General features: G+C 42.3%; 1 protein-coding gene across 2 annotated transcripts in view; it reads right to left on the bottom strand.

Moving 5' to 3' along the window:
• Nucleotides 1-540: 540 nt before the first annotated feature.
• Nucleotides 541-17637, bottom strand: part of SEC22C (SEC22 homolog C, vesicle trafficking protein) — a 33954-nt gene continuing 16857 nt past the window's right edge. For both annotated transcript variants that reach the window (XM_032161950.2, XM_032161949.2), the window contains exons 3-7: nt 16114-16277; nt 13685-13864; nt 10145-10263; nt 8518-8583; nt 541-6041 (exon numbers count right to left, since the gene is read on the bottom strand). In XM_032161950.2, coding sequence (XP_032017841.1) covers nt 5841-6041; nt 8518-8583; nt 10145-10263; nt 13685-13864; nt 16114-16277 — 730 coding nt within the window. In that variant the 3' untranslated portion in view covers nt 541-5840. The remainder of the gene's footprint in view (nt 6042-8517; nt 8584-10144; nt 10264-13684; nt 13865-16113; nt 16278-17637) is intronic.

Below are 17637 nucleotides of genomic sequence, written 5' to 3'. Positions count from 1 at the left end.
TGATTCAGGACAGATGGTGCAGACTCTTGGAGAGTGAATTCCCCAATGTGTTTAGAGGATGGTCAGGAGAGGATAGTGCATTTGCTTTCTTTCTGGAAATTTTATTAGCTGCTAAAGGAACGGCCTTTGCAAAAGGCCACCTTCCCTTGGCTGGAAACCTGAGGAGGTGGCCAGCAGCTGCGCCCCCTGGTGGCCATTCTGTGGTCAGGCTGGTCCTGGGAGATGAAATTTCACCTTCACAGTACACAAGAGCCCAAAAAGCAGAGCAGGGAAAGTGCCTGCTGCACATAGCAGGGCAGGGGCAGAGCCTGCAAAGTGGGGAGGCCTCCCAGCCCCCAGGGCATTGTTGTGACCGCTATTTTGGTTGGGGATTAGTACTAAAGACTATTTGAGCCCTTGCGCCTGTCTAGGCCTCACTGGACAAGATGACCTGACTTTCATTTCTCTCAACAACCCCCTCCCATTATGTCAGGCCCACATTACACTGTCTAGGAAAGGATTCATAACTCAGAATTTTTCACACAAGTGCAAAGACACATGTTAATAAACACTTTAGATTTATTCTGCCATTTCTGAAGCCACCTCATTTAATTTATGTATACATAGGATATAAATGGCTATACAACATTTTCACATACTTTTATACAAGTTTAGGTTGTACTACTATGAGTCTGTTAAAATGTACCCATTATTTACTCAAAATATTTATTGTTACAATAAAACCGTAAGAAGCTTGTGTAACATGAACAGCAAGTATTTAAAATGAATATGTAAAGTAAATGGTTTTGCCCTGACTAAATCAGCCTCAGTATTTTATGCTTTTAATAGAAAAGCCCATTAAACAAAATAGAATCCTGGGGGATCAAATCATATGACTGATTCATGAAATAACAATTCTGAAGCAACCCCACAATCATAGAAATGTAAGGGTTAAAGAAGGTCATATGTACCAAGCATGGGTCGGAGGAATAGAGTGGGTTTGTTAATTTTACCCTAAATAAAAGGCGCTTGTGGGCAACAGCTCTGCCATCAGTACACATGGGCAGATGTTTCCATATCCAGCCATTCCCAGATTTCACTGACAAGCCCTTTTCCACAGGTTCCCTGCTGATGAGATTTCCCCAGCAACAGAAGTTTGACATCACTGCTCCCAGATGGGAGAATCAGAGCTCTCCTCATTTGGGTCAGGGGTGGCTGGCTCATGAGGTTTGGTCCAACCAGCAGAACCAGCTCCTTGGATCCTGGAATAAACCAAACACCAATGGTACTATGCGCTCTGTGCCCAGGGAGTGAAAGGCAGGTCCAGGGTGGGAAGAAGAGGGGCTGCTACCTTTTGGAGTGAAAAAATGAGGTTGTTTACACTGTAGTATAACAAAATGCCTTTTTGTAAAGGCCAGAAGAAATGGCTGTGCTGTGCTGCCTGAAGCAGAAAAACCTTCATGTACCAGGTGAATATAAAGCCTTTCTCCCCCCACACACAATGGATTCACCCAGTATTACCCTCCACTACCACTTTTGAGCTTCATAACAGCACCCTGGGGGGGGGGGGGGGCAGATTGATGTTATCACCATTTACCAGATGAGGAAACTGAGGCCTGATGGGCAGTGATTTGTGCACTGCGACATAGGACTCAGTGAAGAGCCTAGCCAGCTGACGGTCAGCTGACTGGTGCACTCTTTCCCTCACCTTATCTCTCAACGGCACATCTACACTCTTTCTCCACCATTATAAACACTCACGGTGCACAGGTAGAGTGTCCCCAGACCTGTGCAATATTCTACGCGAAAACATTTGGAATGTGAGCGATGTCTGAACAGGGGCTTGCCAGGCACATCTGATCACCATAAATGCTCCCACCCCTGCCTGTCCTCACTTGTGCTGCACTGTGCAAGCAAGCAGCAGGTTCTCAGAAGGCCACTGTCCTGCATGTTACAATGAGTGGCCAACTCCTTCACAGAACAGCAAATGGTAGCCCTGGCTACAAGGTGCAGCATGCAACCCCCATATGCCAAGGGGCAGCTGCTATCTTCCAGCAGAGAGAGAACCCCCAGCTCTGCTCCCTACCTATGCCCTGCTTCCTATGCCTCACACAGCCAGCCTTGCTGCTGGCCTGCTGGCTGTTGTCTTTGAGCTGTGCTGACCACCAAGAGTGTTACTCCTCTCCAAGACTTGACTCCCAGGCATGGGTGGGAGAGTTGAACCTCAATGCAATCTGCTCCCACTCTGAAGCTCATCTACCCACCCCATTTGTTACAATTAAAGATGGTTTTCTCATCCCTCCAGAGACTCCAGTTTCAGCCTCTGTCTCCAGAGCTGGAGCGTATAGGGCAGAGGTAGAAAGAGGCAGGAGAGGTGGAGAACAAGAGCACCTAGAAAAGAACAGAGGAGCTCAAGCTTATTTAATCAAAATGCTTAAATGTTTTAATTCCAGCATTCTCCAGAGTTCACAGAAAAGAGGGATGCAAGCCCAAAAAGCAAAACCAGGAGCTTATGGTCATATGCCTCCAGCTGCAGGCAGTGGGGCCTCTGGTACTGAGAGGGAATGCCACCCGAATATGCCCCAGCTGTCTCCACCCAGGAAAAGGAAAGCTAGGTACAGTCCTCATCACAGTAAGGCTAGCCTAACAGGGGAAAACAGATTTACATGTTTCGTTCATTAGCCTATTAGGGAAGGGGAAACCTTTTGGGCTCTGGCCCCTTGGCTGGGAAACCCTTCCTAAGAGCACTGAGCCACACTCTGGCCTTGATACAGTAGATGGGACTTAACACACTCTGATGCTCAAGGCCTTGCAGCATCTGATAGCAGAAGGCACCTCTAAAGTTTTGTTTTCAACATTATTTCATCTATTCCCAGATCTAGCCCAGTGAGGTCAGCTGCACAGGTAGCATTTAACTACTGGGAAAACAAAAGTGCTACAACAACAGTGAGTCCATGGTGGAGTGAGGATAACTCCTGGCATTTGGAACCAGTTTGCTGGTATCAAGGATCACACAAGAGGCTATAAACCTCCAACCCTGAACCAAGTCAAACCTAAGCCTGGGGATTTCCCTCAGATGAAATCACCAGAACTTCTTTCCTATTTTCAGTCTCTTCCTTCAGTGAGCTGAGGATTCTTTTAGCTAGCTGGATTTCAGTCAAACAATGTTTTTGTGGTCATTACTTGTACTGTTTTTCTAATGCATCTTTTCCTTTTTGTTTGCAAAAGTCAATCTCACCCCATGTAGATGTTAACTGATATCCACACACACATTCGACCTGGTGTGGATAACATCTCCGGTAGTGCCTCGGTGGTCAGGAAGCATTACCAGGAAGGACTCATCTTCAAGGACCGTTTCTTTACTGCCTGCTGAATATGGATCATAGGCTCAGATGCCCAAAGCACCCGGGGTACAGGTCTACATGGCAACCCAATGCCACACAGGAAAAGAAAACAGTCCATTTTTAAGCCGTTCTTACCGACTTTTTTTTTTTTGAGACAGAGTCTTCCTTTGTCACCAGGCTGGAGTGCAGTGGCTCGATCTTGGCTCACTGCAACCTCCACCTCCTGGGTTCAAGAGATTCTTCTGCCTCAGCCTCCTGAGTAGCTGGGGCTACAGGCATACGCCACCATGCCCAGCTAATTTTTGTATTTTTAGTACAGATGGGGTTTCACCATGTTAGCCAGGATGGTCTCGATCTCTTGACCTCATGATCTGCCCACCTCAGCTTCCCAAAGTGTTATTGACTTTTAAAGCTTTTTTCTTCTTCTCATTTAAAACATTTTACCTCCCCTCCTTAACTTCCCATTCTATTTCACCATCTTTCAAAATTGTCTCCCAGAAAAACTGAAAATTCACCTGCTGGGTATGCAGAAAATTATGCAGATGTGAAATCAGTGTAGAGACAACTTTGGAGTTTATGTCTGAGTATGTTGCCAATATAATTTTCATATTCAGACTTTTTAGAGACAGGGTTTCACGCTGTCACGCAGGCTGGGGTGCAGTGGTGTGATTATAGCTCATGGAAGCCTCAAACTCCTGGACTCAAGGGCTCCTCCTGCCTCAGCCTCCCAAAGTGCTGGGATTACAGGCATGTGCCATGACATCCGGCTAATTTTTTTTTTTTTTTGTAGAGACGAATCTTACTGTGTTGTCCAGGCTGGTCTCAAACTACTGGCCTCAACCGATTCTCCTGCTTTAGCTTTCCAAAGTGCTGGGAATACAGGCATGAGCCATCATGCCTGGCCCGTATCCAGATATTTTATGTTTGGTCAAAAATAGAAAATTCTATTATAAAAAATAAAGTTACTATGGCAACATTTTCCCAACATAGTTCCCAGTATATAAACTTATTTTTCTTAAAATCATAACAAGGTAGCTCAATAACAATATCAGTGATAATCAAATATAATTGAATTTTTCTAAAACTACATTCTTACATTCCCTATCTACTCAATTCTTATAATGGTTTTCCACTTTTAAAAACTATCAAAATAGGATTTAAAAAAATTTATCAAGACCACATAATGCAGTTGAACACTCAAAGTGTTCCATGCAACTGTGGTTGAACTATTCAGATTCCAGAGTCCTACCAAGAACAATCCAAAGAGCAAACTCCCAAAATGGCCTCCTGCGTGGTACTAAACAAGCCAGGCTGAAATTTCGGGAAACCTAAGGCATCTTATCCAGAACCATATTTTGGAAAACTGTGATCAATCAATTTTTTGACAGTGAAAGAGAGTAACTTTCCAGAGTATGTGTTAATTATATCTCTATCAAGCTTTAAAAAGTTAACAGCTACTTAACTCTTGTTCATAAAAAATGAGGCCCTCAAGCTAATTAAGATGACTGGGAAAGGTGCAGAGGAGTAATTAATTTTGGAGGCACTCTGGGAACAGGTACACAGGGTACAGTAGTCATCATCATTAAAACAACAGGCACTCAGCTCTACTGAAAAGGCTGATGACAGCAGCCCCTCCCAAGCGGATCTGTAAAGTGCCACTAAATCCATGTTCATTCACCTACTCCAGGTTGTGGTCAATTGTAAGTAATCCTGAAATTCTCATTTCTGCTCATGCTGATAAACTTATCATCTAGTAGTACTGGTTATTCAATTAATTTTTAAAATATTCAGATACACCCTGCAAATAAATATAAAACATTTCTGTACCCACACCGTCCCACCACCATAAAAGGTTACATATAAATTAAATAAACTCAGATTTCTTAACCATTTTCTCAGCTTAAGTTTGCCCTCACCCTAAATGAAGTCCAATTTATATCCAAAATACAATTAAATATTCCAAAGGTATATCAAACCTAAGATATCGGAAAAATGTAAACAAAATTTATCTAGCTTATATTTATGAACCATATTTTTAGGTTTTTAATTCATCCTGTACTGACCCTCTGAAAAAAAAAAAAAAAAAACTAACCAAGTTATATTTAGACTGAAAGCTGACTTGGATTTTAAAGTGGTTCCTTGGAGACAACTCCCAATTACTAAAACCAGTATTATTGAATCAAGTGGTTTACTGTATCATTCAACTTAAAAGACCAAAATATTTCCTTTCTCTCTTCCAATAAAGCTCTTTCTGGATGAGCCCCCAGATCCAGCCGTCCTAAGTAAACATGCTGAACTGGATGGAGATCCTGCAGTAATGCTCGGCACAGAACCAAGGCTGGGTATCAAGCAACCTCATGACTTCCACTGCAACTGTTTAACATCCCCAATTCCTGGTTTTTCAGTTCAGTTGGCTGAAAAGGATGGAAACTGGAGTGTAAAGTAGAGAGGCAGAAAGAGAAACATAGATTGATCCTCAAAAGAAAATCAAAGAATCCATTCATCACAGTGTCATCCTCATACTCCACAGTCAGACTGCTTCTCCTGAAGCTGCCTTGTTAGTATCTGATATGAAGACAGAAAAGCCACTCCTATGTGGAAAAGGATTTGCCAGAGGTTCCTCAGCCCATGCAGGTACATGTTGCCCAGGCAAATAAAGAGCAGCATAAGCACCACCTTCATAGTCCTGGCTGGACTGTAGAACAGGTACAAATAGCACTGAAATGAGACCAGAAGAGGAATTTCAATCAGAGATAAAATGGCCACTAGATCATATGCAAAATTCACCTCCCACAGCTTCCATGAAGAGTGTCATTTCCCTCACATTAGCTGATTAAACTGAATTCATTATAGTAAAGCGTGGACCCACTGGTTAGGCTGCTGCTAATTATTAGATGAAAGTGAGGATTTGGAAGATTAAAGGAAAGTGAAATAGATGTCACAGGAAGAATTAGTGCATGGCACATCTGAAAGAAGTTAAAGAAATAGACAGAAATGACCAGGCTGTTGGTAGTAAAGAAAGAAGAGCTGCAGGTAAGCTGCAGACAGCCAGGCTGCAGACAGGGGACCCTAACGTGACTGACTGGCCCCCCCAATGAAGTTTTCCTTCAGGGAGCCAGGACAGGCAAGCAAGCTGGTGAGAGGCGGCCATGCTTTTACTATTTTGGTTTCTCCTAAGCCACGACTACATTGAGCACCACTCTTCCCTTGGGCACCCTCCTTATCATGTCTTCCAAAGCATCTCTGAGTCGGGGAAAGGACTCACAGCACGGAGAGTGACTGGTATTTTGTGTATGACTATTACACATAAAAGGGGCCATTCTTGTTCTGCAAAAGGTGGAAAAGGTATTTTGGTTCAATGCTTTCTTGTTTTTTTTTTTTAAAAAGGACATCGCTGAACATGGATCAATCTACAATGGACAAAGTTCAATCTACAGAGGGAGGCAGTGAGCTATCCAACTAGGAACACAGTTGAAGGAATGAGGTGGAACTGTACAATCCCTGCAATCCTAAAACGTAGCTCTAGGAAACTGCCACTGGCTATGTCCAAGGTCTTGGAGACTTGTTTTCTAAAAAATGAGTGCATTTTCATGGGTTGAAAATTTCTTTTTGCATAATCAGGTTATGCTTTTTCATTTTTTTTAGGCAATGTCTTTCTCTGTTGCCCAGGCTGGAATGCAGTGGTGTGATCTCAGCTCACTGCAACCTCCACCTCCAGGGTTCAAGCAATTCTCATGCCTAAGCCTCCCAAGTAGCTGGGACTACAGGTATGCACCACCACACTCGGCTGATTTTTGTATTTTTATTATAATAGAGATGGGGTTGCACCATGTTCCCCAGGCTGGTCTTGAACTCCTGGCCTCAAGTGATCCACACATCTTGGCCTCCCAAAGTGCTAGGATTACAGGTATGAGTCACCACACCTGGCCTGGGTAATTCTTAAGAATAAACCATTCTAGGATGTATATGGAAGAGAAGGAAAGTGTCCTAAGAACAGAAATTTTAATGTTAAAGAAAGGGAGAAAAAATATGTATTCAGAGAGAGTGCTAAAATCCTAGTCCATATGGAAGACAAGGAAAGAGAATTAGAGCCAGGCTTTCACTAGAATTAACTCTGCCTATGAGGGACTCAAAAGCGCCTCTTTATGCCACCCCTTAGTACACAGCTTATTTGAAAATAACTAATCAAAACCCTCTAATGTTCTAATGTTTGCTTCAGTTCCTAAAGAACAGGTTTGAGTCAGAAGGTATTACTATTTAAAACAACAACAACAACAACAACAACAAACAGCAGTTCTTTGACCTAGTCTTATATATGTATATATTTTTTTAAAAATTTTTTGTGGTGGCTCATGCCTGTAATCCCAGCACTTTGGGCGGCCAAGGCGGGTGGATCACAAGGTCAGGAGATCAAGACCATCCTGGCTAACATGGTGAAACCCTGTCTCTACTAAAAGCACAAAAAAATTAGTCAGGTGTGGTGGTGGGCGCCTGTAGTCCCAGCTACTCAGGAGGCTGAGGCAGGAGAATGGCGTGAACCCGGGAAGGCAGAGCTTGCAGTGAGCCAAGATTGTGCCACTGCACTCCAGCCTGGGGAACAGTGCAAGACTCCGTCTCAAAAAAAAAAAAAAAAGTTCGGAGATGGGGTCTTGCTATGTTGCCCTGGCTGGTCTCAAACTCCAGGCCTAAAGTGATCCTCCCACCTTGGCCTTGAAAAGTACTGGGATTACAGGTGTGAGCCACAATGCCTGCCTAGACCTATATTTTAAAAACTACACATACACAGATGCTACTTTTATAGAAGGACACTTCTGTGCTTGGACTGTCCTAATAATAAGCACAAGGCAGTATCTTGCCACTCACTAGTCAGGCCTAATCCAATCCCCATGTAATCTCATCCCTCCCTTCTGGGAAGTCTAATCCAAACTGCTGGTTTCTGTTCTGCTGCTGCCAATAGCCCCTTGGCCATGAACAAGGGGCTTTCCCTTTCTGAGCACAAAGTTCTTCCTCTGTAAAATGAGAGGACCGGGCAGGATGGGCCTAAGGTCCTCCACTAAGGGCTTGGTATTGTCCATGATTTGAACCATGACCTTGGTGGAACAACAATCACATCTAGAAACTTGCTGATAGATGAACAGAAGAACAAAATAAGGTCATGGATTTAATCCACTGACCAAAATATCGTTTCACCCACCTGGAAAATGCAGGCTACGAAAGGAACAAGAAAAGCCAGAATGTTTCCAATTTCCTCACGGGCAACCTAAAACAAATACAAGGAACACAAGGAAAGGGATATTTAGATGAAAGGAAACACTGTGACATAAAGCACTTTACTCTGCCTTTTGTCTGTATGGTTGACAGTACAAAATCCCTGGCTGGGTGAGACACAAGTTCCTGTTTATGCACCAGATCAGGGTTAGCATACAATCATTTTCAACAGCTTGGTCACAGCATGTGCCTCCTGTCCCCATGTGATTGTGCTAAGTCTTCAACCTGGAATGAGCCACCAATCCCTCCACCGCTCAGAAACCTTAACAGACCTAGCTTTCTCTAATTCTTCCCATCTCCAGGCACTGCTGCCTCCTTAGGGTTGCCACCACACACTGTTTTGGGCCATGAGAGCCCCCAAGGCAGGGACTATGTCTTAACCATCTTGCTGGCCAGGTACTAATTCTAATGTATACAAACAAACAGACGGTAAGTATCTGGCTAAGAGCAATCATCAACAGTAAGAGTAGAAACCACAACACACATTGATCAAAGGCAGGATGTGGTAACAGGCAGATACCACTCATAACACAGGCCTGCTGCCATTCTCCAAACAGGTCAGTCTACATCAGTCTCCTGAGGTTCAACAACAGTCATGCTTCAGACTTTACCCACTATATGCATGGGTGTGAGTATGGTGGCACTATCTTTAAAAGTAGTATCTATTTGTTGATGCTAATAATGGTTCTATACCTTCTCTTTTTTTTTTTTTTTTTTGAGACGGAGTTTTGCTTTTGTCACCCAGGCTAGAGTGCAGTGGCGCAATTTTGGCTCACTGCAACCCCTGCCTCCCGGTTTCAAGCGACTCTCCCACCTCAGCCTCCTGAGTAGCTGGGATTACAGGCATGTGCCACCACGCCCAGCTAATTTTGTATTTTTGGTAGAGATGGGGTTTCACCATGTTGACCAGGCTGGTCTCAAACTCCTGACCTCATGTGATCCACCCACCTCAACCTCCCAGAAGTGCTGGGGTTACAGGCGTGAGTCACCACACCTGGCCGATACCTTCTTGAAATACTTCTTAAAATACTTCAAAATTTTAAAACTATTTTTAAAAAGCACTGAAATAGTAAGTTCCTTTGAAATGAGCAGACCAGTGAAGGAACTTCCTGGTGATACATAATTCTTCGACAAAGACACAAGGAAGGTGGCATCTGCATTATACAAATCAGATTACGGGACAATCTTTTCTCAGGAGAAAAAGAGCCTGAACCTTAAAATCAGAGAATGAAACTTCTGTCCTAGGTAAATAATCCAGTCCCTGGAGTGACTCCTGGGGTCCCAAGAGCCACAGGGTGTCTAATGTCCTTGTAGCAAATTCTCCATTTCTTATCAATATGTTGGCAGGCCCCTCCTGCCTCTTAGGACAATAGACATAAAAGAGCAACTTTCACATTCATTCAACTTACTACAAAGAATAAAATTTATAATAAAATTCGTATTAGTTTTGAAAAATTGTAAAACCTCAGTTTTATAGATAAAATGTATCCCTATCACTTTCTTCTATCATGTCCTTCAATTTAAACTGTTTAAAAAAAAAAAAAAAACGTTACCTGTAAAGAATGTTCTGCAAGATGAACTCCTCGAATGAGATTCAGGGCAGCACACATGATGTTGAGAATGAGGGAGAGGATACCCAGGGCTGTAACTGGTTCCATTCGGAAATTAGGAGCTTCACAATGAAAAAAAAAACAAGTGTCTAGTGTAAGTAATTTCTATATGAAAGAAAAATAAATGAAGACATTAACTAGACCTACACTAATGATAGGTTCACTATGTTAAACACAGAATTACAAACATATTAATTGTAAAAGCAGCAGAAGTTAGAGGGAAAAAAGGCAAGAAATGATGGACAGAATGGATGTGGGTATTTGAGTAAAGTTTCTTCCACAAAAAGGCTCTTTTCCAGGCAAGCACAGGTTTTTCAAGTGCTTAATTTCCTTTCTATCTAAAGCAGTGGTTCTCAACCAGGGGCAATCTGCCCCCCAGTGGATATTTGGCAATGTCTGGAGTCATTTCTGGTTGTCACAACTAGAGACAGGCTGCTACTGGCATCTAGTGGATACAGGCCAGGAATGCTTCTAAACATCCTACAATGAATGCACAGGACAGCCTCCAAAATAAAGAATTATCTGATGCAAAAATGTCAATAGGGATCAGGCTGAAAAATCCTAAAACAATTTCTGGCACACACCTGTAATGCCAGCACTCTGGGAGGCTGAGGCAGGCAGCAGATCACTTCAGCCCAGGAGTTCAAAACCAGCCTGGGCAACATAGTGAGACCCTGTCTCTACAAAAAAAAAAATACGAAAAATTATCCAGGCATGGTGACGCATACCTGTAGTCCCAGCTACCTGGGAGGCTGAGGTGGGAGGATCACCTGAGCCTGGGAGGTTGAGGCTGCAGCGAGCCGTGATTGTGCCCCTGCACTCAAGCCTAGGCAACATAGCGAACTTGTCTCAAAAAAAAAAAAAGTTCAGGCACAGTGGCTCATGCCTGTAATCCCAGCACTTTGGGAGGCTGAAGTGAGAGGATCACTTGAACTCAGGAGTTCAAGACCAGCCTGGGCAACATGGTGAAACTCCATCTCTATAAAAAAAAATACAAAAATTAGCGGGGTGTGGTGGTGTGTGCCTGTAGTCCGAGCTACTCAGGAAGCTAAGGTGGGAGGATAGCTTGAGCCCTGGAGGTGGAGGTTGCAGCAAGCCAAGATCCCACCATAGTACTTTAGCCTGGGTGACAGAGCAAGACCCTGTCTCAAAAAAAAATTAAATAAATAAGTAAATAAAACAGTTTCTTATACTACCAGAGAGGACCAAGGCTTTATTTGTAATTGGTTGTCAAATGTTTAAAGCATTTCTATTATATGCCTCAACATTCAACTTGTCCTCTTTCTCTGACAATAACAATATGTGATGTCACGTGCACTTCTAGAGCAATTCACAGCAAATGCAATTTTTAAAATTCTAAAATAATTGGAAAGAGGGAAACATTGATTATTCAAGTTACAAGCTGTTTCTAGAACTATAATTAGAACAAATGCTCACTTTCTCTGTAAACTGAAATTGATTTTGGTTCACACAATTAAATGGTGTCCCTCCCATTCTCTCGCTATACTCCTTTCTTACCCTTATATTTCACACACACACAAATACCTCACCACAATCCAACTTATGCCTATTGTTAGTGTGTTAGAGTTTCCAATGAGCAATTAAAAGTTACTGTTAGAACAGAATATGCTACCTGTAAAGATTCTAGCCTCAGGACAATAAGGTAAATCAAATCACAGTAAAATGTCCTAGAAAGACGGGCAAGGTGACACTTTCTGGATTTGCTCCTCTTGTCTAAGTGTTTAAAAAACAAAACATACATTACAAAGATATGCCTGCATTCATATATGGTAAGGGAGAATCTTGACTCAATTACCCAGTCTTCCTTTTACAAAAATTAAGTTTATTCTCAATATAAACTAGAACCACTTATTGACTGGAATGAGAGCCAATCCAAGTATTGGTTGAAACGCATTAAACTAAAACACAAAGTTAAGTCAAAACCATGAATATAATACATCACTTTTAAAATTCAAGAAATGAGTTTAGCATAAAACAGTTAAAAACAAAATAATTAAGACTATTATAGTGTAGACAGTTCTTTTAGCAAAGGATTCAGCTCTTATGCCATTATAGAATTCTTAGAATGTAAATATCCAATTTAATTAAATATTAGTTTAATTGTATGTAACTATAAACAGGAGTGCAAAAAATCATACTTTGTTATGTGATAAGCATTGAGTGACTAATGACATTAATGACAAAGGCATGGAATGTCAGCGAACTGTGATCAAGTTCATTAAGACCTCTTCCTTCAGATGGGTCTCTGAAATCCACAGGGAGATCCCAGGTCTCAGAGACAGCCAGACAGTGAGAACATTAGAAGCCCTGGCTCCAGCCTCCTGCCCAATGCTCTCATCCCCATTGTCCTCCCTCCAATAAGAAGAGTGGGGGTTTCAGATCTACAACATTTCAGTAAATAATATGATAATATATATTATATAAAAATATTTATATAAAATATATTATATATATTTTATATAATATTTATATATTTTATATAAATATATTGTATATATTATATATATTTTATATATTTTTATTAAATATATTAAATTATATATATATAATATATATTTTCCAATCTATACAGTTAAATAAGTAACTTACAGAAAAAGAGAATGAATCTTCTTTATAACATTTAAACTTGTAGTTCTGTCAGAACAACTTGGACTTAAATAAATAAATAAAAACATAAAATTTAAAAACAATAAACTTGTAGACTTCACCCTAATTAAGAAAATAACCTGCCAGCTAAGCGTGGTAGCCGACACCTGTAATCCCAGCACTCTGAAAGGCCAAGGCAGGAGGATGATGGCTTGAGCCCAGGAGTTCGAGACCAGCCTGGGCTATAACATGGCGAAACCTTGTCTCTATTTGAAAAAAAAAAAAAAGAAGAAGAAGAAGAAGGAAAAGAAAAACGAAAATATCCTGCCAAGTCACTCTTCGGCTCCTGAATTTCATCACAATAGCCTCCCCTCAAACCAATCCACTGTCATAATAGCCAATTTTTTTCTTTTTTGAGACAGGGTCTCATTCTGTCACCCAGGCTAGAGTGCAGTGGCTCACAATCATGGCTCACTGCAGCCTCGACTTCCCGGGCTCAGGTGATTCTCCCACTTCAGTCTCTGCAGTAGCTGGGACTACAGGCATGAGCCACCACATCTGGCTAATTTTTTGTATTTTTGATAGAGATGGGGTTTTGCCATGTTGCCCAGGCTGGTTTCAAACTCCTGGACTCAAGTGATCCGCCTGACTTGGCCTCCCAAAGTGCTGAGATTACAGGCATGAGCCTCCACACCTGGCCTGTAGTCAAAGTTTTTATAACAGCCACCAAGAAACAGGATTGGTCCATATTTTTCTCAGCATATTTTATACCACTCCCTCTCCCAAAAAAATAGTTTTCTAGTGAAAAAAAAATCAACGTCCATTTGAAATACATAATATCACTTTATCAACATCAGGGAACAACAAGCCACTTACCAGGCTCCAAGTGCATTGGTGTGTGACCATTCATCACCCCATTTGCCACATCTGTGTCCTCCAGAGTGAGAACCGCTGGAGGCTGCAACTTGAGCTCCTCCTGAATTTTTTCCAAGCTGCTCTCCATCTGAGAGGAACTTACATAGTTAAAATGCCACTTCACTTTCTGAATGATGCTGTCTGCAAAAAGAGAGCAACACAAGTTAAGCATTTTCATCAGAACGCATATTATAAGACAGTATGTACAAAATGAAGTTCACATTTCTTTTTTTGAAGATAGGGTCTCACTGTCGCCCACTCTGGAGTGCAGTGTAGTAGTGCGATCACAACTCACTGCAGCCTTGACCTCCCAGGTTCAAGTGATTCTCCCACCTAAGCCTCCCAAGTAGCTGAGACCACAGATGTGTGCCACCACACCTGGCTAATTTTTTTCATTTTTAAATGGTTTTTCTGTAGAGACAAGGTCTCACTGCATTGCCCAGGCTGGTCTCAAACTCCTGAGCTCAAGGGATGCTCCTGCCTCAGCCTCCCAAAGTGCTGGGATAATAGGCGTGAACCATTGCACCCGGCTGAAGTTCACATTTCTAAGAGCTAATAAATCAGCCAGATTCTGAAAAGTGTCAAGTTAAACATAAAGGCCAAATGACTGCTAATATGAACACTGTCTGATCAATCTCTTCAGAGCAGAATAATTAAAATGTGATTGACTAAAAAGGCAATAATGCATCACAGAACCTCAGTGAGGAGACAGTCAGGGGGAAAGGGGCATGCGTCTTCGTCCTTTACCACTTCTGATAGTACGGTACAACCCTAGACAATTTACAGAATATTTCTAAGCTTGAAAAACGGAGACAGTTACTCCTGACCTGATTAACTCAAAAAAAAGGGCTTGTTTGAAAAAAATTACAAATGAATATGTTGTACAAACTAGGATTATATATTTGAAAAGTATTCATTTTAATTCTTAAACTTATGTTAGTATTAATCCATTACCAAATCTGAACAGTTCCTGAAGAGAAGTTTCATACATACTGGCAAAGCAAAATCATGTATAATTCTACTCTCAGTGTACTTTGACTCATTCTACTCCCACTCAACAATGAGCAAACATGATGCTGGAAAAGGGGCTTCCATCAGATCAAGCATATGGCTTTAGAAGGAAGGCACATGCAGAGATATGGAGAGAGAGGAACACAGGTCTATCCAGCTCCAAATCAACTCCCAGCCCAGGGATGCTGCAGCTGTGGTCTGTTTTGGACTAGCAGCCCTCTTCAGAGAAAGAAGTGTGGCCCAGAGCACAAGCTTGACTAAGACCTCACAGGGAGACTCAGGGGCAGAACTCTCAGTCTATCACTGGTCTACCAGGCTGGAGCCTGCCTACCAGGGTGACACCAAAAGAGGGTGCTAGCCCCATTCCTGATGGGCTAGTCAGTAGAACACATGAAGGAATGTGAGGGCTATGGCAGGAGTAGCCAGAAAGCCTAAGTGGCAACACTTCCAGGTGCTGGTTCTGCCCCCTGACCATTTATAACAAATGCTGCCAAACCTTTGTTTAAGAACATCACAGAGTCAGCAGCTGTTTACACGGAGAGCACAGACTGTCCCCCAACTCCCATCTCCATTCCTCTTCTCCCAAGAGCTCAAAATGACCCACACCTGACCAAAATAGGGCACACACTATGATTATCATGCCGTGTTCCAAAGTCTCTAAGCCTCGACAAGGCCTTTCTGGCAGAGCCTAGAAAAGATGTATCATTTTCCAGAGCAAACTTCTGGGTCAAGGAACTGTTTTTTTCTTACTTCCAAACTACTGCAGACTGATATTTTGATTTTTAAAAAGCAATAAAAAATAATCAAAGGAATGTTAAATTACTGTAAGAATTTCTAAACACCAGTTCTCACTTTCTGTGCTTACCTCCTGATGGTAAACACCCTTTGAGTAGTAATGCTCTGGGGCAGGGGTCAACAAAAGTTTCTTACAATGCCAGTTAGTAAATATTTTAGGTTGGTGGCTACACGGTCTCTTGTCACAACTCAACTCTGCTGTCGTAGGGCAAAAGCAGCCACAGACAACATGTAAAAGAATAAGCATAGCTGCATTCTGCTTTATTTACAAAACAGGCGGCTGGCCTATGGGCCATCGTTTGCTGACCCCAGCTTCAGAGAGCTGTGGGTTATAACCTACACATTTCACCCTTCCTCCACCCTGCCCCCAGGCTCTGTGGAGATGAAAAGCCAGAGTGTTAAACCTTGACGCTTTCCGGGCCACTTCAATTGCTATGAAATCTCATGGTACAAGTCTGTTCTTCAGTGACATGTTTTTGCATCTCCAATGGTTTCCCTTGATGGTCAAAGCCAAACCTAAACTGTAAATTCTACACATATAACACCATGGAAGAGAACAATAAATATGAAAGAGGGTTACAAACCAAACTCAAGAAAAGCGTATGGCCTGGAGGCTAGACCAATGCAGGTAGTGTCATAGGAAGCTGTGAATTCCCACCACAGGGTCTCCAAGAAGCAGAAGGCCATGGCTGCTGGACACTGGCAGGAGCAGATAGCCATGCAGGCCACGTCCCCGAAAGAAGAAAAACTGAAACAAAAGGGCAATATCTGTATTACCAGGAAACAGCCCCATGTATTCCCATCCCACACCCAGACACAACCTTACCTCAATTCTGCACTTGCTTGGCTTTAAACAGTCCTGTAGCTGTTTGCTGCAGATATATTGTCTCTTCAGTTTGACCTATTCCTGAGACCGTGTTTCTTCCACTTCCTTTAAAATGTCTAGTGGTCTTAGTCAATGACAGCCTGTGATCACTCTTATTTATTCATGCATGAGGGATGCATATTCTATTGGGGGAATTAGCCTCAGACTTCTCCACATCTATTGAGAAAACGTTTTTCTTCTTTAATCTACATCAACAGATTTCCTAATGTTAAATGATCCTGGCATCCTAAAATAAGCCCTTGTTGGATCTAAGTTCCTACATATTCATAAACATACAACTGCTGGATTTAGTTTGCTAACATTTTAATTGGGACTTTTGTGTTTATGCAAATAAGATTGGCCTATAATTTTCCTTTCTTATACTGTCTTCATCTGATTGTGGTATTTAGGTTATTTTGGTCTCATAAAATAAATACAGGGCTTTTCTTCTTTTTCTACTCCCCTTTGGGCTGTCATGCTATCATTTCAAGTTCAGAGTACAGGGGCTCTAGGTCACCTATCTGTGCGTCTACTGACTCCCACTCACTGTGGAATGTCTCCTCTTGTGTTTTGTCATTTTTTGCTGAGAGCTCATCCCTATGGGACTTTTTTTTGTAAGAACCCCGAGGCCAGAGTTGTGGCACACTTCGAGCGTGGTTCTGCATTTGCTCTGGCTGGCTACCATAGCAGTGTCATCACTCTGGGACCAATACTGATGTTTCAACCTTGGCTTAGGAATTCCTAGACTTTGGGGAGTATACACTCCAACTTCAACCTTTTACAAGGCACAAGAACAACATTTCAATTTCTTAGGTGAAATTTATTTTTCCTTTCCACACAAAGCCAAGTAGAGGTGAGTTACCCTCTCACCTCTATCAATGGGAAAACTATTTCCCTCACCTATCACCATTTCATTAGGTTGTGGCCTGACAAGAACTTTCCTTTATGCAAGAGTTTTTTGTTTCGTTTTGTTTTTTTGACACAGGGTCTCACTCTGTCATCCATGCTAGAGTGCAATGGCACAATCTCAGCTCACTGCAGCCTCAACCTCCCAGACTCAAGCCATCCTCCCACCTCAGCCTCCCAAGTAGCTGGGACTACAGGTGTGCGCCACCACACCTGGCTAATTTTCGTGTTTTTGTAGAGATGTGGGTCTCTCCATGTTGCCCAGGCTGGTCTCGAACCACTGGGCTCAAGCAATCTGCCTGCCTCAACCTCCCAAAGTGCTGGGATTACAGGCGTG

Source organism: Hylobates moloch, unplaced genomic scaffold, assembly GCF_009828535.3.
Source record: "Hylobates moloch isolate HMO894 unplaced genomic scaffold, HMol_V3 SCAFFOLD_8, whole genome shotgun sequence".
Classification (NCBI taxonomy): Eukaryota; Metazoa; Chordata; class Mammalia; order Primates; family Hylobatidae; genus Hylobates; species Hylobates moloch.
Note: the sequence above shows the minus strand (reverse complement) of the source record. Positions and strands in the feature narration are given on the sequence as shown.